The sequence below is a fragment of the Canis aureus genome, chromosome 23, assembly GCF_053574225.1.
Source record: "Canis aureus isolate CA01 chromosome 23, VMU_Caureus_v.1.0, whole genome shotgun sequence".
Lineage (NCBI taxonomy): Eukaryota > Metazoa > Chordata > Mammalia > Carnivora > Canidae > Canis > Canis aureus.
Genome location: NC_135633.1, coordinates 30866617 through 30889401, shown reverse-complemented (window position 1 = coordinate 30889401; position 22785 = coordinate 30866617). Strand labels below are relative to the sequence as shown.

At 39.0% G+C, this 22785-nt stretch overlaps 1 protein-coding gene, 2 long non-coding RNA genes and 1 pseudogene across 11 annotated transcripts in view; 1 reads left to right on the top strand and 3 right to left on the bottom strand.

The window, feature by feature from the left end:
* The window catches only part of LOC144294960 (uncharacterized), a 15699-nt gene extending 5428 nt beyond the window's left edge, over window positions 1-10271 (bottom strand). Inside the window, exons 1-2 of the long non-coding RNA XR_013362300.1 lie at window positions 9244-10271; window positions 2671-2736 (exon numbers count right to left, since the gene is read on the bottom strand). This is a non-coding gene — a long non-coding RNA (uncharacterized LOC144294960). The remainder of the gene's footprint in view (window positions 1-2670; window positions 2737-9243) is intronic.
* Window positions 1-21460, top strand: part of ALG8 (ALG8 alpha-1,3-glucosyltransferase) — a 27149-nt gene extending 5689 nt beyond the window's left edge. For 2 of the 9 annotated variants that reach the window (XM_077867192.1, XM_077867196.1), the window contains exons 3-13: window positions 3918-4111; window positions 6182-6291; window positions 7730-7797; window positions 10574-10700; window positions 10951-11054; window positions 11893-12013; window positions 15455-15594; window positions 17074-17213; window positions 18779-18876; window positions 19203-19275; window positions 21014-21460. In XM_077867192.1, the coding sequence (XP_077723318.1) occupies window positions 3918-4111; window positions 6182-6291; window positions 7730-7797; window positions 10574-10700; window positions 10951-11054; window positions 11893-12013; window positions 15455-15594; window positions 17074-17213; window positions 18779-18876; window positions 19203-19275; window positions 21014-21245 (1407 nt within the window). In that variant the 3' untranslated portion in view covers window positions 21246-21460. Of the gene's footprint in view, window positions 1-3917; window positions 4112-6181; window positions 6292-7729; window positions 7798-8997; window positions 9111-10573; window positions 10701-10950; window positions 11055-11892; window positions 12014-15454; window positions 15595-17073; window positions 17214-18778; window positions 18877-19202; window positions 19276-21013 lie in introns of those variants that run through there. The other 7 variants (XM_077867199.1, XM_077867194.1, XM_077867197.1 and 4 more) reach the window with 7 other exon arrangements.
* LOC144294956 (large ribosomal subunit protein eL6 pseudogene) lies at window positions 13687-14639 on the bottom strand (annotated as a pseudogene).
* The window catches only part of LOC144294959 (uncharacterized), a 20660-nt gene continuing 18428 nt past the window's right edge, over window positions 20554-22785 (bottom strand). Inside the window, exon 3 of the long non-coding RNA XR_013362299.1 lies at window positions 20554-22469. This is a non-coding gene — a long non-coding RNA (uncharacterized LOC144294959). The remainder of the gene's footprint in view (window positions 22470-22785) is intronic.

Genomic DNA, 22785 nt, shown 5'->3' with positions numbered 1-22785 from the left:
GAGTAAAACTCAGTTCTGGGCAAGGCTTGACTACATGTGAGAAGAGGCTCACAGTAGGAGATAAGGCTGAAGAGGTACATTCAGTCAGGTCTGGAAGGGTCTCTCTGTCATACTAAAGGGAGTAAACATGTGAACAGTGGACTGCTTAACTGTGACTTCTAACCTGCCTTTCTGCTCTGGCTTTGCTTAAATTGATTGGTTAACTGATTGGGAAAGACACCCAAAATACCCATAGTAAATATTTACAGAATGAACACAGTTGTTTTGAATCTTCGTATGAAGAGGTTGGATGTTTCTGTATTTGAAGATACAGCTCTTGGAGAGAGCAAGATAAGAGTCCCTCATGTACAGCAGTGTGGTAGCAGCCAAGGGCGTTACAGCTCAGACCAGATATCATGAAACCAGCACAGACTGACGACAGCCAGAACTGATAACCAGCAGAACCAGAAGAAGCCTGCAAAGACCCAAGACTGATTAGACTCCTTTAAAGGGGGATGACTTTTTCAGCAAACTGTTAGGCTCTTCAGACGCTGACCTTTTCACTGCATTCAACCTCTGGAGAGTGACAATTTGCAGCAAAAGTCTTCCCCTTTTAAAGGAGTCTAATCAGTCTTGGGTCTTTGCAGGCTTCTTCTGGTTCTGCTGGTTATCAGTTCTGGCTGTCGTCAGTCTGTGCTGGTTTCATGATATCTGGTCTGAGCTGTAACGCCCTTGGCTGCTACCACACTGCTGTACATGAGTCCTTGCTTGACGTGAGTGACTCCATCTTGATTTCTACAGCTCTGTTGTAGTGGCTTACTGAGCTAATGGATTTGGAATCAGGAGACCCCAGTTCTGAGTTCCAGCTCTACCCGGTATTAGTTAAATGACGGAACTGTTCACTTGGGAGAAAATGATAGCTAGTAGCTTCACAGGCTTCCAAGCTCTTTAAGTAAAAAAAATGGCCCCAGATGGAAATCCTTGAGATCAAGAGAACCTTCTGGGTTAGATTTGGAAAGTCTTAGGCAGCCCCGGTGGCTCAGTGGTTTAGCACCACCTTCAGGCTGGGGCGTGATCCTGGAGACCCAGGATCGAGTCCCACATCAGGCTCCCTGCATGGAGCCTGCTTCTCCCTCTGCCTGTGTCTCTGCCTCTCTGTGTGTGTGTCTCTCATGAATAAATAAATAAAATCTTTTAAAAAAGAATGATTTGGAAAGTCTTTAGGGAATAAGGACAGCATATAGAGAGCCTCTGAGTGATGTGGGATTGAGAATAGCAAAGAAAGGACAAGGACACTTTGTTTTGGAAAAAAGACAACCTCCCAGGCAGCACTTGTCCCTCCCAATTTTTTTCTGTGCTTCCTGGTCCTTATTTTAAAGTAATAAACGTGTGAATAAGATAAAGTAAGAGAAAACCTCATAGATGTTCTATAGGGTAAATAGCTTTTTAAGCATAGAGTGAACTCTAACATGGAAAACTGTAGCTGGGAACTGCAGATGTTATTGAAGTCAAAGTTAATAATGACTTCCTTGGAATTACATGGAGTTTTAATTTCTAAACTCGTTTCTTAAGTATCTATACCCTAGTAAGAAAACATTGTTGATCATTTGCTATTAAATATGAGTTTATTTATAAATTATGCAAATACTGCTTTATTAATATACTGTTAAAAATAGGCACTAAAAAGGATGAGATTAAAAAATAGAATTTCTAATTTTTCTATCTACAGTTTATTATTTTTTTAAATTTATTTATGATAGTCACACACACACACACACACAGAGAGAGAGAGAGAGAGAGAGGCAGAGACACAGGCAGAGGGAGAAGCAGGCTCCATGCACCGGGAGCCCGACGTGGGATTCGATCCCGGGTCTCCAGGATCGCGCCCTGGGCCAAAGGCAGGCGCTAAACCGCTGCGCCACCCAGGGATCCCTCTATCTACAGTTTAATAGCTCATCTTGTTCACAGTCCACATTGGAAACTTGGAATTAGGGAAGGAAACTTCTTGTGAGGGAAAGCTTAATGGGTATGTTCTTAGCTTGAGTGCCCTAGGAGAGCCTCTGGGTTTGCCTCTTCTAAGGCTTCTACATTTTTATACCTGCAGGGGGAGTAGCTAGGCTACATCTGATCTGGACCTAAAGTTGTCATTTATCCTTACCATTAACAAAGAGCTGACAAATAGTTTGTCTGAGCCCCTATTACCTCATTTTATACCACAGAATGACCCTAAATAGTAGTCCTGTGGGCACCCAGTTAGTACCCAGTGAACCCTCAGTGCAATTCCAGAAGGAGAGGGCTTTTCCATTGAAAGGAGCAACAAACACAGAATAGGGAGATTATTAGGTCTGAGCTCTTAGAGGTGCAAGGTCCAAGTTTAGTTTCAGGGACAGTCTATGGTGAGAATAATGATTTTTTAAGTGGTAGTAAATAATGTTTATTGATACTGGTTCAATGCTATATAAACAGTATTTTGTATATGTATATAAAATTTAATAAATAACCCATAAAGTATGTACTACTACTCTGTTGTTTGGATGAGGAAACAGACTTAGAGAAATCTAAAAAAATAATATCCTGAAATTACATACTTCATTTTCATATACTCTACATTTCATATGATCTGCATTTATATTTACTTGTTAGTAACTGTCATTCACTTAACTAATGATTAATAATATACCAGGTACTTACTAAATGTTCAGAATACAGAAATGGCAAAGAGTGGCTTTTGCTCTCTTAACTTCAGTATCTCATAACCTATTGGAACAAAAGGTAAATAGCATTTGTCTTTCTTTTTTTTTTTTTTAAGATTTTATTTATTTATTCATGAGAGAGACAGAGACACAGGTAGAGGGAGAAGCAGGCTCCATGTCGGGAGCCCGATGCGGAACTCGATCCCGGGTCTCCAGGATCATGCCCTGGGCCGAAGGCGGCGCTAAACCGTTGAGCCACCCAGGCTGCCCCTAGCATTTGTCTTTCATTTTGCCATTTATAACTGTATTTCATATGTATTATATCAACTAACCCTTACAATATGTATTTTACAAATAGGAAAATTGAGTCTGAGTTAGAACTTGAACCCAAGCTAGTGAATCATTTGTTATGCTATAGCTCCCTTTTTATATTTAGATAAGCAGTATTGTATCAAAACCAAGTTTATTACTGCAAGTTTCATTAATTTCCTTTTGAAATATTGTTGATTCTAGTTAAGGAAATTGAAGACCATATTAGGGGATCCCTGGGTGGCTCAGTGGTTTAGCGCCACCTTTGGCCCAGGGCGCGATCCTGGAGTCCCTGGATCGAGTTCCATGTCCGGCTCCCAGCATGGAGCCTGCTTCTCCCTCCTCCTGTGTCTCTGCCTCTCTCTCTCTCTCTCTCATAAATAAATAAATCTTTAAAAAAAAATTGAAGACCATATTAAATAACTTAGGAACCAGGTGTGGTTGGTGTTCTGCTCAGTCTTCCATAGGAATTACTCTATTAATTTAGGTCATTTTTTTTGTTGTTTATTTATTTGGGGTAATCTCCAACCCAAACATGGGGCTCAAACTCACAACCCCCAAATCAAGAGTCACATGTTCTTCCAACTGAGCCAGTCATGCACCATAGGTCATATCTTTTTTTTTTTTTTTTTAATGTTTTATTTATTTATGATAGTCACAGAGAGAGAGAGGCAGAGACACAGGCAGAGGGAGAAGCAGGCTCCATGCACCGGGAGCCCGACGTGGGATTCAATCCCAGGTCTCCAGGATCGCGCCCTGGGCCAAAGGCAGGCGCCAAACCGCTGCGCCACCCAGGGATCCCCATAGGTCATATCTTAAACGGGATTTCATTTCATGTGTTTTCTTAAAGACTAGAGAATGAAGATTTTTAATCTTTATATCCACTTTGTTTATTGAGTTATTTAGGACATGTTCTATCTTTGATTTTTACCACAGGCAACTTCAGAGTGGACCTTGGATTACCCTCCATTTTTTGCATGGTTTGAATATGCCTTATCACATGTTGCCAAATATTTTGATCAAGAGATGCTGAATATCCATAATCTGAATTACTCCAGCTCAAGGACCTTGCTTTTCCAGAGATTTTCTGTCATCTTTACAGATGCACTCTTTGTGTATGCTGTCCACGAGTAAGTCTGAGAATGTCATTTTGTATGGAAGGTGTTGAGGACATAATATAGTATTAAGTAGCATTAACTGGTTCCTCATTTGGGGAAAAGTAAGTTCATATAATTGCAACTGCTAGAACAGTCTCGAACTCTGTATTTATGTTTTAAATGATACAGTGAGTAATTACAGTAAACAGTCTCACTGAATCTTGTGGAAGAAAATGTGGGTTAAGGTAGAATTACAAGACCGAGGTGAAACAAGAAATTGTGAACATTGTGAAAGTGGTCCCAAATAGAGTTCTGTCTCCATTTCTCCTGCGTAGAATGGCTCTGTATGCTTTTCCTTCCGTTCTTGTGGCCAGCCCCCAGAGTCTTCTGTGACATACCCTACTCTTTAGGATATACATCCATACATACAGCACACACACATGCATTGTGCTGACTGCCAGTGGAATTTCCATTCTAGTAAACTCAGGAAATCTTACTGAGTATTTTTATTTGTTGTTTCTGGATTCTTTCCTTCATGAAGACCCTTTGCTAATTTTAAGTTATGTTTATATTTTATATTTTTATGTTTTGAATCTTCTGTTATAAGTTAATTTTTACTTGAATACACGTATATACAACATCTTGTACAGTGACTTCCAGGTAGTAAGTTCTCAGTTAATGTTAGTTTCTATTCTGTCCTTACTCCTGCAGGTACAGTTGTGACAGAGCACTAACTATGTCCCTTCAGTGAGCCTTATCACAAATGGATCATTTCTCTTTTGAGGCCCTGAACCCTTGCCCCATTCAGGAAAGAATTCCCGTGGGAATGCTTTAACCTCTGCTCTTTATCATGGAGTATTTCCTGTTTGACCCCTCACTTTCAATCTGTTTATGACCTAGGAAGAGTTGGAAGGGAAGGCTATTTGTAATATATGCCTTTAAACTCAAAACATTTGAATTCAAGCTCCCAGGGAGAACATATATATAGGCAGAAAGAGGAGGGAGTAGAATTTATTTTCATTTGCAATGTTGAGGGAGCAGTTAAGATATAAATTGTTGAGACCTTATGTGCCAGCTCCCAGAATCAGACACCAACTATAGATAGTAACTTAATTTTCTCAATTATCCTGTAAGGTTACTGTCTCTCTTGATGAGGGAACAGGCTCCATGGAGGAAAAGCAGGTTACCTTTTGGTAATCCCCTTTTCACTGCATCTTTATTGTCTATTTCTTTTGGCTTAGATTCCTGTTTTTAGGATTTGCCAATATTCAAGTGAAACACATTTTTAAGAATCTTTTTATAGGATTATACAGCTGTGTCAAAATTTTGGAAAACAGAAAATGACATATACACATAAAGTAAAAAATTACCCATACTTTTCCACTCAAAGCTATCACTATCAATATTTTGATACATATTATTTCACCCTCTCTTCTGTATCTGAATATAATTTTTGTAAAATAAAGATAGGACAATAATTTTTTGTCACCTTTTTGTTTTTTAAGATTTTATTTATTTCCTCATGAGAGACACAGAGAGAGAGAGAGAGAGAGGCAGAGGGAGAGGCAGGCTCCATGCAGGGAGCCCGATGTGAGACTCGATCCCACCCTGAGCCAAAGGCAGACGCTCAACTGCTGAGCCACCCAGGCGTCCCTCATAGCTCTATTTTTAATTTGGCTGGTATGATATATAATTTAGAGTGCTGTATCATCTCAGTATGCTTTTTTTTTAAATATAGTTGACATACAGTGTTATGTTGTTATATTAGTCTCAGATATGGTCTGCATTTTTTACTCAAGGCTGATACAGTGTGTGCCCTCTCAATTTTCAAAATCCTTTTGAGTTTATGGTGGTTGTTTTTTAATTTTTCATTTTATTAAATGAAGACTTTGTTTCAAATCATCATAGCTGAGAAAGAGACATGGAACTGTCCCTGAGTTCTTTGTTTCTGCTGTCACCTTTGTAAACAGTCAAGAACAGCCTGGATAGTTTATCAGGAACAGCTAATAAAATGGATCTGAGTGTATCAGAGTATACTCTGTACTAGTCTTGTGATATTCTAATGAAGATGAAAGTTATTTCTGCTTCCTTCCTGCTGTATAGGTGCTGTAAATGCATTGATGGGAAAAAAGCAGGTAAAGAACTTACAGAGAAGCCAAAGTTTATCCTATCAGTGTTACTGCTGTGGAACTTCGGGTTGTTAATTGTGGACCGTATCCTTAACATTTTCTGTATTATTCTCTTACTTATTCTGTTATATATATTAAGTATAAGATTATTTCTACAATGATGATTCTGAAATGTGAGCTGCTATTGAAAATGGGTCAGTGGGTTCCCCAAACTGTGGTTTCTTCGGGTTCTCCAACTATACCAGACTGATTGTTAGCGCATTTTGTCTCTGAAAAGTTAATGATGTTCAAGAACCAGTTAAAGCACTAGTAAGTTAAGCAGTATGCTGGGGTTTGTTAACTGTCTTTAATCATATATCTTAAATAGTTTTATAACATGTTATTCTAAATACCTTTCCTAGGAAACAGCCTACCTTAGTGTTGTTTGTGGGAACAGATAGGCCTTCATGCTTTTCCACCATCTTGTCTTACCACAAATTAACAGGCAAAGTTCTTTTTTAAAAAAAAAAAAAAAGTTTATATATATATATATATAATTTATTTATTCAGGAGAGACACAGAGAGAGAGAAGCAGAGACACAGGCAGAGGGAGAAGCAGGCTCCATGCAGGGAGCCTGACGTAGGACTCGATCCTGGGTCTCCAGATTACGCCCTGGGCCAAAGGTGGCACTAAACCACTGAGCTACCCAGGCTGCCCAACAGGCAAAGTTCTTAAATCCAGAAGATTTGAGTGAAAATCTCAATGGTAAAAGCCTAATATTCACAATTTTCATAAAGGTAACCACGTATGAGGAAAACACCCAGACTTTGGTTGAAGTCTGACCTGGCCTCATCTCTTAGCTATGGCATTGCAGTAGCTTTAGGCCACATGTGGATTAATGGCTCTGAGCTCTAACTTCCTCACAGGTTCATTGTGAGGCTTACTAAGTAAGATTGTGTATTGATACTCTATACAAGGTGCTACATGCTAGTGGCCTTAAGTAGCTGTTAGGTCCCTTACCTTCTCATCCCTTTTTTTTTTTCAAAAGATTTTATTTATTTATTCATAGACACACAGAGAGAGAGGCAGAGACACAAGCAGGTTCCACGCAGGGAGCCCGACGTGGGACTCGATTCCAGGTCCCCAGGATCACACCCCAGGCTGCAGGCGGCGCCAAACCGCTGCACTACCAGGGCTGCCCACCTTCTCATCCCTTAATCTAAAAAACAAAACCAAAAGATTTGCCCCATAGCTGCTGGGTCTTTAAGGTAGAAAAAAACATGGGAAAGTTTCCTGGTTTTCTTCTTAAACACAATTTTTTTATGCCCTATAATAATCCTTGACAATATATACACTTTAATAGAGTTTGTCTGATTTGATTCTGTTTACAGAAAACACATTTATGAGACGTCCAAACTGGGAGGAATATTTTTGTCTTTAGTTTTCTCATTAGGAAAGCGTTTACATTTTTATACCCAGTCTGCTAACACAGTTCAATTAAAATTTGATATCCTCTGTTGTCTTTCCTTAACCTAAGTCCAGATATTCATTTCCAGTACAATGGTTTTTTATTTGGATTAATGTTACTCTCCATTGCACGATTGTTTCAGGTAAATACAAAATAGGCTGATGAGATTTTTTTCCCCTTAGGTCTTGGTGCTTATAAAGGCAGCAGTATAATGAGTGATAGGCAGACTTATTTGACCAACTGTTTTGAATTGCCAAGCACTGTAGACACTTGCATTGAGTGTTTCTCTCAAATCCTGTCTTCTCTTTTGATAATAACTTTCTTCTTTTTATGTGTAGACTCTAAAAACTTGTTAGAGGGTGGCCGGCCTGAAATATACTTGAGGTGCTGTATTTGGTTCAAATCATTTATCTACAATGAAATCTTTAGTTTTTACCATGTAATAACTGATGGTAGGGTTTTACCATCAGAAGCAGGTAGCATGGTGACAGAAAGCGTGGGATTTGAAATCAGAAGACTTGAGTTGAAATCCTGACTGACCCTAATAAACTATGACTCAGTGCTCACACAAATGCACTGGCTACTTTGGGTTAGGTACATTATATTATATATAATATTGAGTAAACCTCACAACTACTCTGTGAAGTTGTAATTACTGTATTGTATTGTAAACCTCACAACTATTCTGTGAAGTTGTAATTATTACCCTCCTCTTTGTAGAGGAAGAAATCAGAAGTTCGGATTTCTGGGGCACCCCTCTGTATGCTGGCTCAGAATCCTTAGCATCAGGGTTTCAGGCTCTACAGAGAATTTTGATTCACAGTCATGTTTGGGAACCATTAACCCAAGCAAATCATTTAACCCCTCAGCCTCAGTTTTTGCATCTATAAAATGAAGTGTACCATTTGTTACATTCTTATTTGTAAAATGGGACTTCCTACTTGGGCTCCTGGGTGGCTCAGTTGGTTGTGAGCATCCAACTCTTGATCTCAGCTCAGGTCTTGATCTAAGGGTTGTGAGTTCAAGCCTTGCGTTGGGCTCTATAGTGGGTGCAGAGCCTACTTAAAATGGGGCTTCCTACCTCACAAGGACTTTGGAAAGATCAAATTTGATAATTTGTTTTAAAGTTCTTTGTCAACTATAAATGTCTAGTTTTTTTCTTCTAACCATAAAAAGCCACATAGTACTTAGAACGTAATTGGCATTCAGTGATTGTTGAATAAAAGTTAGCTATAGAACCAGCTAGACTTTCTCTGAATCTCAAATAAATTATAAAATGGGTGACAAGAGATCTGAAACCCCCCATTCTCTTTCCTCATCATTCCTCATTCATCTATTCTAGACCACACCCAATGAGACAGTGAGAGAAGGAACTTGGCATTTCATGGTCCCTTTGGCAGTTTCCTTGCTGGACCACAGGAACATTATCTCATTTGATCCCCAGATTCCTGTGAGGTAGGTAGAATTCAGATTTATTTAGTTAAGTCAACTTGGGATTTTTTTTGTTTGCTTTAAATCAGATTACCTTTAGTAGGGGCAAGTACTGTACTTGGTGCCTTCAGCCTTATAGTGCTATATGTTTCCTTACCTGTAACAGCAGATTTAAATGGTTCTCTGGTAGCATAACATCATATATATTCTTTCGTACCCTCATTCCCAGCTCCTCCATGGAAATCAGCTCCAGCTGTTGTAAAACTGTAAAGGCGGGAAGGGTGATTGAATTCTCTGGGCTGTAGATCTTTAAAGAGAATTTGTAATGTGTTGTTATGATGTGTCCTGTATCTCAGCATCAAGCTTAGTATTGAGTAAATACTTTTTGCAGAAATGAACTAGGCTCAGTATAAAAACTAATGAATCACTTGCCTGTTTTCATCTTAGCTTGCATGTAGAATATTTGCCTGAATTTTAAAAATGTTTTATTATAGCAAACTTAAATCATATACAAAAGTAGAGAAAATACTACAGTGATCTACATACATGCACATACACACATCCCAGACATAGTATTTCATTAACTAGTTCAGAATATATGTTTTAAAATATGTATTTTTAATTACAGTAAAATACACATAAAATTAACTATCTTAACCATTTTTGAGTGTATAGTCTAGTATTGTTAAGTATATTCACATTGTCATGTAACCGATCTCCAGTGGGTTTTTTTAAGGAATTTAATTTTTTTTTAAGATTTTATTTATTTATTCATGAGAGACACAGAGGCAGAGACACAGGCAGAGGGAGAAGCAGGCTCCATGCAGGGAGCCTGATGTGGGACTTGATCCTGGGACTCCAGGATCACGTCCTGGGCTGAAGGCAGGCGCTAAACTGCCAAGCCACCGGTGCTGCCAGGGATTTAATTTTTATAAATAGTTTTAGATTTATGGAAAAGTTGCAAAGATAGTGCAGAGTTCCTGTACCCCTCACCCATTTTCCCCTAATGTTACCGTCTTCTATAAAACTATGATACTGGGCAGCTCTGGTGGCTCAGCGGTTTAGCGCCGCCTTCGGCCTAGAGTGTGATCCTGGAGACCTGGGAACGAGTCCCTCATCGGGCTCCCTGCAGGGAGCCTGCTTCTCCCTCTGCCTGTGTCTCTGCCTCTCTCTCTCTCCTTTCTGTGTATGCTCATGAATAAATAAATGAAATCTTAAAAAAAAAAAAAAAAAACTATGATACTTTCATCAAGACTAAGAAACCATGCTACACACCTGAAACTAATACAACACTGTATGTTAACTAACTGGCATTAGAATTAAAACTTTTTAAAAAAACAAAGACTGAAAAACTGACATTGGTGCAGATTTCACCAGTTTTTCCACTAATGTTCTTTTTTCTATTCCAAGATCCAATCAGGATACTGTATTACTACATTTAGTTTACCCTGAATTTTAAAGTAATGTTTCCCTTTTAAATCTCCTAGAAAAGGCATATGGAAGGAGCATTGCTCTTTGCTGTTCTTCTACATTTCAAGCACATCTACCTCTATGTAGCACCAGCTTATGGTATATACCTGCTGCGGTCTTACTGTTTCACTGCAAATAAACCAGGTAAGTTTCAGTGATAATACCAAAACCTTTATTTTATTTTTGCTTGACTAGGTAGCTTGCTTCATGAGAAGATTTTATACATACCTCTCAGCTATTGATCCTACAAACCCTTTGCCCATTCTGACTTTTCTGTGCCCTTGCCACATAGTAGATATTAGCGTACTATCAGGGGACACTTCTGGTTTTAGCACATTGTATAAGTTATGGTTTTCCATACTCCTAGAGTAATGGTAATGTTCCTTTTCTGTAGATGGGTCCATCCGATGGAACAGTTTCAGCTTTATCCGTCTTATTTCCCTGGGACTAATTGTTTTCCTAGTTTCTGCTCTTTCGTTGGGTCCTTTTCTAGCCTTGGTAAGTCTTATTTTCTTAATAAAGTAATATGTGTTTTTTGTTGTTGCTGATATTGTTGTTTAGAAAAAATAATAAAACCAAGAATGTATAAAATAAACAAAACTACCTTTTTCTTAGTCTTCCCCAGTGTGACTCCCCAAAGATAGGATGGTATTCTTTCTGACATTTTTGTTAATATTCAAACATGTATGTGTATATTTATATGTTTTACTCATGTCTTGCACACACAGGCACACACAGAATCGATGATCACTTTTCACAGATTTCCATATTTGCTAATTTGCCTACCTACTATAATTTATTTGTAACCCCCAAATCAGTACTCAGGGTGCTTTCACAGTCAATCACTGACAGCAAACATTCAAAGTACCTAAAATATTACACATGTTCAGTAGATATTTTTCCCTTCTTCCCACACCCTGAATTCAAGTAATTAATTTTAATTCCGGCTAAAACTGAAAAGCATCACATCTTTTGTAAAGTCTTCCTTGGGGCCACCTTCTCTTCAGTAGACTTGAATAAGCTGCACTCTTTGTCCTCCTTTGCACCTCATAAATTCTTCTCTTATTATACTTCTCCCATAACAGTACTGGACTGGTATTCAGTGTATCTTGTCCCCCTAACAGATGAGAAGGTTAGACAAGAGGAGTTTGTGACAGTTGCTCAGGATCACACAACTACTCAAAGGAACAAAGACTGCAACTTAAAACTTTCCACACACCACGTCACAGATAGTTCCTTAGTTCTCTTATTGTTTTGTTGTTGTTGTTGTTGTTGTTTAGTTTTCTTTTCGAATCTGGAAAAGATTGATCATCAATGTTGAATCTCTTTTCTACAGAACCAACTGCCTCAAGTCTTGTCTCGACTCTTCCCTTTCAAGAGGGGCCTCTGCCATGCATATTGGGCTCCAAACTTCTGGGCTTTGTACAATGCTTTGGACAAAGTGCTCTCCGTCATCGGTATAGTAGCAAGCCTTCTTACTTAGATGATGAATTTGGAAAGGATGAGTCACATTGAGAAATGGAAAACAGTGCTTTGTGCTTTGAATGGGCCTGAACTATTTGTCTAGCCATAAATTCCAGCTTTCAGCTCTAGGAACTCAGGCTTCAGTGCAGTAGACAAACTGTCTGTGCTCCTTACGAAAGCTGTCTGTGGCCGTGAGCTTGTTGATCCTTTCCTGGGGGAAAATATAAAATATTTAGACATTCTCAAAGTAATTTTTGCCTTAAGACAGTATTCAGGGATCCCTGGGTGGTGCAGTGGTTTGGCACCTGCCTTTGGCCCAGGGCGCGATCCTGGAGACCCGGGATCGAATCCCACGTCGGGCTCCCGGTGCATGGAGCCTGCTTCTCCCTCTGCCTATGTCTCTGCCTCTCTCTCTCTCTCTCTCTCTCTCTGTGACTATCATAAGTTTAAAAAAAAATAAAAATAAAAAATAAATAAAAGACAGTATTCAGCAGGGAAACGTAGTCTAGCCTGGGTGGCTCAGTGGTTCAGTGCATGATCCCAGTTTGGGGATCGAGTCCCACATCGGGCTCCCTGCATGGAGCCTGCTTCTCCCTCTGCCTATGTTTCTGCCTCTCTCTGTGTCTCTCATGAATAAATAAATAAAATCTTTAAAAAAAAAAAAGTTTGGGTAGTGATAAAAATATATATATATTTTGAGATCATCCTACTGAAAATAATTCATTCTGGAATAATTCTCAGTAGTTTGTGAATATAGCCTAACTTGATGGGAAATGGTGGGATCAAGAAAAAGAAAGGTCTGCAAATTCTGTCTCTAATGGGCCAGATAGTAAATAGCTTAGGCTTTGCAGACCACATAGTGTTTTTGTTTGTTTGCTTTATAACTTTGGAAAATATAAAAAACTCTTTGTAGCTTTAGGGCTATACCAAAATGAGGGGATTGCTCACAGGCTGGGGATTTGGCCCTCAGGCTAGACTTTGCCAACCCCTGATCTAGAGTCTGATGACTTGGTTGGAGGTCCACCTGCATAAATTAATGGCTCTGTGGCATTGATCAAGTCACTTGATCTTCTAGCAATTATAATAAAGGGCTAATATAAGTGACTGTACCCGTGCAGCATGTTGTAAGAAACACACAATAATAAAGAAATACCGGGTTGTTGGTAGCAGGGGCTTTGGAGCCAGACAGACCTGGGTTTAATTCTACCACTTATCCCTTGTGTGACTTTGGACAACTTACACATCCCTCTGTGCCTTAGGGGCCTGAAAGTAATGGCTACAAAACTCTTGGCACATAATAGCTGCTCTTACTATTTTTGGTGCATACTTGTAGGAAATCATAATGTGATGTTCTCCCTCACCCACTATGAATCCAGCCTTGATGTTCATGGATCCTTACAAGGAATTTCTTAACATTTATATTTCAGAAACCTTAAACAACCAGCATGGTTATGAGATTCAAGGGCCACTTTCCTTGTCTGACTCAGGAAGCTACCCTGTATATTATCTTATTTATCCGTCTCCTCAGAGATGTCTTACCTGGAAAGTCAGTGGCAGGGAAATCATTACTAGCTTTAAGAGTGAATCATCAGACTGAAGAGAAAAGGAAAGAGGTTTAATGAATACAAAATATTTTGGTAGTCTGCACCTTGCTGCATTTCACTGATTTTTTTTTAATGGATCAGTTGTTTAATTAGGTTCTTTGTAAGAAATTTAGAACACCAATTTGTGAGGGTAAACTCCATTTGTGAGAGAAAACACAGAGCGGAGGTAGCCCTGAAGCTGAGGAACAGCTTTGATTTTTGGCAGAATTTGCGAGTCCACAGCTTTCTGATCAACCTTGCGCTGCTCTGTAATCTCGTATTTCTCCTCTGTGTCAAAAATCTCCCCTTCCTGGTGTCTGGGTTTACACAGCTTCTTCTTGAAATAAGCATCAGTGAGATGTTTGGGGATTTTCACACTGCTTATATCAATTTTGGTGGAAGTGGCAATGACAAATTTCTGGTGTGTTCTACGCAGAGGAACTCAGTTGAGGGCCAGAGGTCCAGTCACAAGTAGCAAGCCACTGCTCAGTTGCTTCAGGAAAACTACCCTCTTGCCTCTGTGGCACCCAGTAAGGATGATCAAAATGGTCCCAGGAGTGATGCTAGCTCGCAACTGTCTCAAATGCTGACTGAAAGGTTTTTTGCCATGGCTCAACAGCTTGCGAGGCATATCTTCAGTAGATAATACCTAGGCATTTTGCGAAGTTTAACCACTCGGGTACCACCATTCTTGTCACCACCAACTGGTTTTGTAACAGTAGCAGGAACCTTCTCCTTCTTTTTCTTTTCAACCCTGGATTTAGCTGCCAAATACTTCCTCTTGTACATGGCTTTTCTGGAATACATAGCCGATCGAGAATATCTGCCAATTCCTCTGACTAGGACAGGGTTTTGGCTGCAGTGGGGCTTCCCCTTCTTTGGCGTTTTAGCCTTGAGGTTACCCTTCTTTGCCTTGCCACCAGCATTAACCTTCTTGGCTTCAGGTTTCTTCTCCTTAATATCCGGCTTCTCGGCTTTTTCGCCCGCCATCTTGCAAGATGGGAAAGAGCCATTTCACTGATTTTAAATGGCATTAGGCCCATGCAGGTGCTCAGATTGTCTGTTCTATTAGCTTATTTGGGATAGGCTTTGCTTCATCATCCTCAGACTTGGTTCATTTAATAAGTATTCCTTGAACCCCTAAGTACTGGGGCTGGAAATGAACTAATCATCATTTCCGCCTTTAAGAAACCCAATTGTAGTGGAGAAGTAAGTCCATAAACAGATAACAGAGACATGTACAAGGTCCATAGATACATATGTGTATCTAGCCCACAAGAAAATCAGCTCTACTTTTTAATTTAAAACCTTTCTCAGTTAAGGGAGTGAATTAGGAGTTAACTTTGCAAAGTGAGTAGGCCATTGTAAGCAAAGGGGACAAGTGTGGAGAGTGCTATGTCCCATCGGTAGTGGCCATGCCACATTTAATAAAGTGTAGGAGATGAAGCTGGAGTGGTAGGAAGGAGCTAGATCATGGAAGATACTCTATGCCATGCTTGAGAATATGGACTTTACTCTGTAGGCAATGAAGGATTCCAAGTTGGGGTGTGATGTGATCAGACCTACATTTTAAAAGCCTGCTTTATTTTCGAAGTGACCCCAGATTGCTCTTCATGCCACCTGCAAGCAAAGATCATTTTAAGCTGCATGAATTCCCTATTCCAATGCAAACACTTCTTTGCATTGTATAATCTCAAGACCAGGGCATTTTAAGTAGAGTAGTACAGAATTGAGTTAATATATCCTGACCTTGAAGCAGCAATAAGATTTAGTAGCTTTTTCTTCCTCAAGGAGTTGGTAAAATATGGTGTGCTATTGATGAAAATTAAACAATCTCTACGTATTCTGTAGGTTTGGAATTGAAACTGCTTGATCCCAACAAAATTCCCAAGGCTTCAATGACAAGTGGTTTGGTTCAGCAGTTCCAACACACAGTCCTTCCTTCAGTGACCCCCTTGGCCACCCTCATCTGTACTCTGATGGCCATATTGGTAAGAATTCACCCACAGTACTCATTTCTTGAGTTTTCTCTGTTTCTCTCTTGTATGGCTGGTTAATTTCAGCTTTCCAGTTTTTCCAGCTGTAGGACAAATACCATGATCCTGCTGCAAATGGAGGTATTTCATAGCAATTCTTGAGTAACTTTGAACACCTGAAGGAAAGATTACTAGTAAAACCCCTTTGAGAAAGATCCTCATTGCAGCTGTCAGATCGTCTGTTCACCCTCCAATGAGGAAAAAGGAAAAGCCCAGGGAGGAGGGGGCAAGGATTGCACTGTGGAGAAAGAAGGAAATGTGTGTAGTGGGGACATCCAGGTTTCTGTTGTTTGTTTTCATCCATGCTAACTAGTCAAAAATCCACAGTTGTCTCGACTGCATGGATATTTTTGTTTTGATGACGACTGCAGGTTAGAATCAGCAATGGCTATTTGAGCATCAAACATTGAATCTAACATGAGTCAGATGCTGATAGAGGCTTCATTCATAGCTTTTTTTTGTTAGGAATCACAGTGCTCTCAATTTCATGATATAATTTTAGCAACATTCAATATAAACTCAACCTTACCAACAATTATACTCAGCTTTAATTTTAGTTTCTAAAAGACCAAGCCTCACAAGACACCTGACCCCCACTTAATTAAGTGGCAGTACTAGTAGGTAATTAAGCTCTGCTGGCCTATTTGTTCCCATGTTCTAAGGTAAAAAAACTTTTATTTATCTTTATGTATTTTTTCAAACTTTTTAAAAATCTCAGCCTCATAAGCTGCATATGGCAGGCCATAGTTTTATTATAAAATACAGTCTAGGGGCAGCTGGGTGGCTCAGTGATTGAGTGTCTGTCTTTGGGTCAGGTCGTGATCCCCGGGTCCTGGGATTGAGTCTTTCGTCAGGCTCCCCATGGGGAGCCTGCTTCTCCCTCTACCTATGTCTCTGCCTCTTTCTGTGTGTCTCTCATGAATAAATAAATAAAATCATAAATAAATAAAAATGCTCCAGGCCACAAAGCTGGGTATGTGTTTATTAACATAGCAAAATCTAATTTATTAAAAAAAAAATCTAATTTATTATTAGCCCCAGAATGTTGATGAACTTTTGCAGTTTAGCCTAATAGGTTCAGTGACTACTAATTAACTAATTGTGAAGGTATAATAAGGGGTTTTATTGGATATCCTAGAACTTAATTTTGTCATTTATCTTAATTAATTTTATCATTTATTATTATTATTATTATTATTATTATTATTATTATTATTTTAATGAGTTAAATATTTCCAAAAGCCTTTTTTCTCTCAGTGGTTTTTTTATAACTTCTGGTGGAGCGTTAAAGTGATGAATTATCCCAGTTTAATGGAGAATAGTCTAAGATCTATGGTTTTTGAGAGATGATATTAATTGTATTTGTCTGAACAATGTTTCTGTAAAGCCTGTTTTAAATGATATTGAAGTTTTACCTTTGCCTGTTGTTTCTAGCCCTCTGTTTTCTGTCTTTGGTTTAAACCTCAAGGGCCTAGAGGCTTTCTCCGATGTCTAATTCTTTGTGCCTTGAGCTCCTTCCTGTTTGGGTGGCACGTCCATGAAAAAGCCATACTCCTCGCAGTTCTCCCAATGAGGTAAGCATGTAGCTCAGCTGGCATTTCTGGCATATTTCACAATTGACCCTCTTGTTTCCTATTTGATCTGTTCCTTCTAGACATGTTCAGTGGGATGGGCAAAGGCAAAGATGTACAGGAACAGATTTATACTAGGACAGGACAGGGACGCTTAACTTGGGATCCCTGGACCTGTGAAATTGCATGTATAGTTTCTGCACTTTTTTTGTTAAGGGGTACTTTAGTGATTAAGAACCATGGTGCCAGGCTATTAGATCTGGATATTGAATGGCAGCATAGTATAGAAAAGTGTGGGCTTTGGTGTCATCACATCTGAGGAAATAAGGTTCCATAGTTGTTGTTGTTGTTGTTTCTTCTTCTTCTTCTTCTTCTTCTTCTTCTTCTTCTTCTTCTTCTTCTTCTTCTTCTTCTTCTTTTTTAAGATTGTATTTATTTATTCAGGAGAGACACAGAGAGGGAGAGAGAGAGGCAGAGACACAGGCAGAGGGAGAAGCGGGTTCCATGCAGGGAGCCTGACGTGGGACTCTATTCCAGGTCTCCAGGATCAGGCCCTGGGCCAAAGGTGGTGCTAAACTGCTGAGCCACCCAGGCTGCCCTCCACAGTTTCTTCTTAAGTATTGTTAGTCAAAGTAAGGATTGAGTCCATTGTGGAATAAAATCTAACTTGTATAGCACTTCGCATTTTGCAGAACTCTTCTTGGGGTATTGGTAGGGGTTGTTTTGTTTTTTACATGTTTTTTTCTTTTTGAGCCTCACAACAACCTTTAACGTAATTAGGATAAATGGATATCATCCTGTTTTAACATCTACAGAAACTGGGGCTCAGAGAGTTTCAGTGACTTAATCCAAAGCCATACAACTACCAAGTAGCACAGCTAGGACTTAAACCAGATGTTATGATGCTGATTCCTATCATCTTTTCACTGTACCATGCTTGAAAAAAATTAAGTGCAATAGTATCCATTTTTGTATAAAATTAAAAATAAAACCAGATAGATAGCTAGATAGCTAGCTAGATAGATAGATAGTAATAGAATTAGCCTTTTTTTCTTGAGGTTTTTCTTAAATCCTGAGAGAAATTATTTAAGGTTTGAAGGAACCTTAAGCAAATTTGTCACATCAGTATATGGCTTCTTTAGATTCATTCAGCAATTTGGAGTTTCCAAAATAAGAAATAGAGCAAAGTTCTAATGTCTTTAGTTAGAATTCATACCAAGCATCATCAGGCACATTAAACATTAAACTACCAAGTTCTGTTTCCCTGGCTATCACCACTAGGCAGCTCCCAATCCCACAACATCCCTTTCTCTGGAGAAGGCAGTTCTTCAGGGAAGCAGGACTCTTTTTGACTACTCCCGGTCTGTGTGGTACATTCTTTTATGAGCTGCTAAATTTCCCCACTAAATTAATATTCTCAATTGAATTGTACTTGTAGCAAAGATCAGTATGCTATCTTATGCTTAAGCCAGTTCTAGAAATAATAATAATTGCAGTTTATTCAAGCTCTCTCAGTGTAAGTTTCAGTTGTTACTTTAAGGAATTATTATAAGAATTTTTATTTTTAGCCTTCTGTCTGTGGGAAAAGCAGGAGATGCTTCAATTTTTCTGATTCTGACCACAACAGGACATTATTCCCTCTTCCCTCTGCTCTTCACTGCACCAGGTAAACAGCTTTTCTTTTTTCTTTTTAAGAGAAAGAGATTTGATTGCCATGCCCTATGCCCTTTTCATCAGGGCCTAGAGATCAATACTGAGTTAAACAACCTTAAAATCTCTTGGAAGGAAAGAGTTCATCCACTGTCTTAAATAAAACTCCTAATTTGTCCCTAATCCTCATTATCTTTAGGTGTTACAAAAATGCACAGTTAAGCTGAAAAAGCATTGCTAACACTATATAGCTGCATCAGTGTGTTTATATTGCCTTAAGTATCACAAATCTTTTTCTTATCAATTGGATTATCATCTGTATTTTTTTTATTCTTTTAACAGAACTTCCCATTAAAATTTTACTCATGTTACTGTTTACCATCTATAGTATTTCCTCACTGAAGACTCTATTCAGGTAATCCAAAAGAGTACATTTAAAATTATGTTTGCTCTTGTAAAATGTTTATTGCCAAATGGTCAGCTAAGCCTTTTAAGAATATTTTTTACGTTACGACAGTAATAGAACATTTACGAATTGGCAAATTTTTTTAAGGGAGAAATTACCCATAATCCTGTCATTCTGACATAACAACATAGTTCATGTCTTTATTTTAAGGGAGTATTTGAGAAGGGACTAAATTAAAACCTTATATGAAAAAATTGGAATGTAAAATATGAATTCTGAGTAAAACCACATAAATATAGATGCATAAAGCTAAAATATATATAAAAATTCTTGCCATAGAATTATGGGTGGAATTTCTTCTCTTTTAAACTTAATATAACATTATCTGTATAATTTTTTTTAAGATTTTATTTATTATCTGAGGGATGCCCGGGTGGCTTAGCAGTTGAACATCTGCTTTTGGCTCAGAGGTATCCTGGGATCCAGGATCCAGTCCCGCATTGGGCTCCTTGTGGAAAGCCTGGTTCTTCCTCTGCCTGTGTCTCTGCCTCTCTCTCGAATAAATAAATAAAATATTTAAATTTTTTTTAATTAAAAAAATTTTTATTATTTTAGAGAGAAACCGTGTACATGAGCAAGGAATGGGGTAGAAGGGCAGGGAGAGAATCCCAGACTGACTCCCCCCCGATGCAGGGCTCGATCCCATGACCCTGAGATCATGACTGGAATGGAAACCAAGAGTCAGAGCTTAACCGACTGAGCCTCCCAGGCACCGCTGTATAATTTTTTATTAAAGTTTCCCTGTGATTCATATCTAATTGTATCCATGAGCCTTTTTTACTTAATTATATTAAAACTCAGATATAACCATGGGACCTAGCAATTTGACTCTGAGGTATATACCCAAAAAGAACTGAAGACAGGGACTCGAACAGATCCGTGTACACCAGTGCTCATTGCAGCATTATCCACAGTAACCGAAAGGTGGAAACAACTCAAGTGTCTATCAGCCAGAGAATGGATAAAGAGAATGTGATGTGTACATGCAGTAGAATACTGGCCACCTGGAGAGGGGAATGAAGCACTGACACATTAGAACATGGATGAACCCTGAAAAACTTAGGCTAAGTGAGCTAAGCCAGACTCAAAAGGACAAAGATTGTATAAAATATCCAAAATAGGCAAATTCATAGAGACAAAGTAAATTAGAAGGTACAGAGTAGGGATGGGGGAAGAGGAATGTGGAATGGATTATTGCTTAATATTTCCAGAGTTCTTTTGGGGTGATAAAAATGTTTTAAAAATGGGTAGTGGTGATTGTAGCAGCATTGTCAGTATACTCAATGGTACTGAAATTCACACTTAAAAATGGTTAAATAGCAAATTATGTTATTTTACCAAAACAAACATTTTAAAAACCATCAATTATGTATCATTTACCATATCTTACTCCATTATCACAGCATCTAGCTGCCTTTCCGCTTTCAGACACATAGCTGATTCTCCTGGCAGCTTCAGCCAGGGGACAGTGTAGGTAGATAACAATTGGGTGAATTTGGATTGTTTGAGATAATGCAATGGCGTATCATTATCAATTTTTTCTAAATGTGGAATTTAATGCACTCTTTTGACTATGGCTTTGACTGTTCCTCAGGTCAGGACAGTGCAGATGGGAAGCTTTAGCTGAGGAATGTTTGCTAAACCAGAATGACTCATTTAAAATAGACTTTTCTCCTTTTTTCTTCAGAAAAGAAAAGACTCTTTTTAATTGGATGGAAACTTTCTACCTTCTCGGCCTGGCACCTCTGGAAATCTTCTGTGAATTTGTATTCCCTTTCACCTCCTGGAAGCTGAAGTACCCCTTTATCCCTTTGTTACTGACCTCAGTGTATTGTGCAGTGGGCATCACATATGCTTGGTTCAGACTGTATGTTTCAGTATTGACTGACCCTCCTGTCAGCAAGACAAAGAAACAATGAATAAAGGAACTGCTGGGATGTATTCCAAGCAATTATTTCATGGGAAATTAATCAGAACTTGAAGAAAGTTGCTGGTGGCATGAGCCATTCATTTCATTTGTTCTGTTTGGAGGACCATTCTTCTAAACTTGGCCTTGCCCAGCCTAGCAACCTGATTGTCACCATGGTGAGAAGCCACTTGTCCTCCAAAAGCAATAAAACACATTTGAAACAAATCTCGCCTTGCCCTGTTAAAATTGTCTGAGATTGCGAGGCTCCCGTGCTTGCTTAAGGCAAGCAGGAAGTCTACCAACAGTATGATTATTTGTAGCCTGTGATGGCCATTGTCATTATAAAGCATAATTAAAATCATGTGCGAAGGGAAATATAAATAAAATGCCTTTTTGTATTTCTGAACAAAAATGTTTTGGATCATTACCAACTCCTACTCTTTTCCTATTGGCGTGCACACAAGCAGATGGTGTACTGTCCCCACTCTATACACCTTGTTCCAGGAGATTTTTTTTTTTTTTTTCATTGAAATTACACAATGACAATATTCACAAAGCCAAGGAGGGGGAATATTTAATGAACTGGTTTGGCCTGTCAGCAGAAGATGTAAACCACATCTACGCTTGCATTGAGTTTGGGACATCTTGTACAGTTCATTTATTCTAACAGCAAGTTCTACAGTTTTGATAAGGTTGCCACTTCTTAAACTTTCCTCATGTGAACAAATTTAAGTGGTTTTTGCAGCCTGGCCTTCCATAAGTGAACTTTACGGAAGTACTCTTTCTATCCAGGACCACAGTCTGCCGAATATCTGCTGCACATTCAGATTCAGCCAACATTTTTCTGGCCAACACCAGGACCTTTCACACATTGTATTTACTCATCTCCTAAAAAGATCAGAGCCCAAAGTCAGTGGCATCCTGGGGTGCTAATCTAGCTATTTCATCCCTTAAATTCACTTCCTGAGACTTCTTTTCAACTTCATTGCAGAAATAAAAATGGGAATTTTGCCAACGGGAGAGAAGCATAGCCCCTCTGGCCTATTTCTTACCACAGTCCCCTTTGTACTTTGGGTTCCAGCTGTCCTAACAACTGAAAATTGCCAGGGTGCCATGCTATTTTGTACCTCTGCTTTCTTTTATTCGTTCTGCTGCTTCTCTCTCGGTTGGCCAGCTTTTCCACCCTGTCATCTGATTGTAAGGACTTCAAGATCAAACTTACCCGCTACCATATCTGTGAATATACAAGTAGTAAAGTGTAGTGATTAAGAGTAGGGGCCCTAGAGTCACACAGCCTGATTTGTTTTGTTTTGTTTTGTTTTGTTTTAAGATTTTATTTATTCATTCATGAGAGGCACAGAGAGAGAGAGAGAGAGGCAGAGACACAGGCAGAGGGAAAAGCAGGCTCCATGCAAGGAGCCCGATGTGGGACTCGATCCCAGGAGTCCAGGATCACACGCTGAGCCGAAGGCAGACACTTAACCGTTGTACCACCCAGGCGTCCCACACAGCCTGATTTAAAATCCTGCCTCCCAAAAAAATAAAATAAA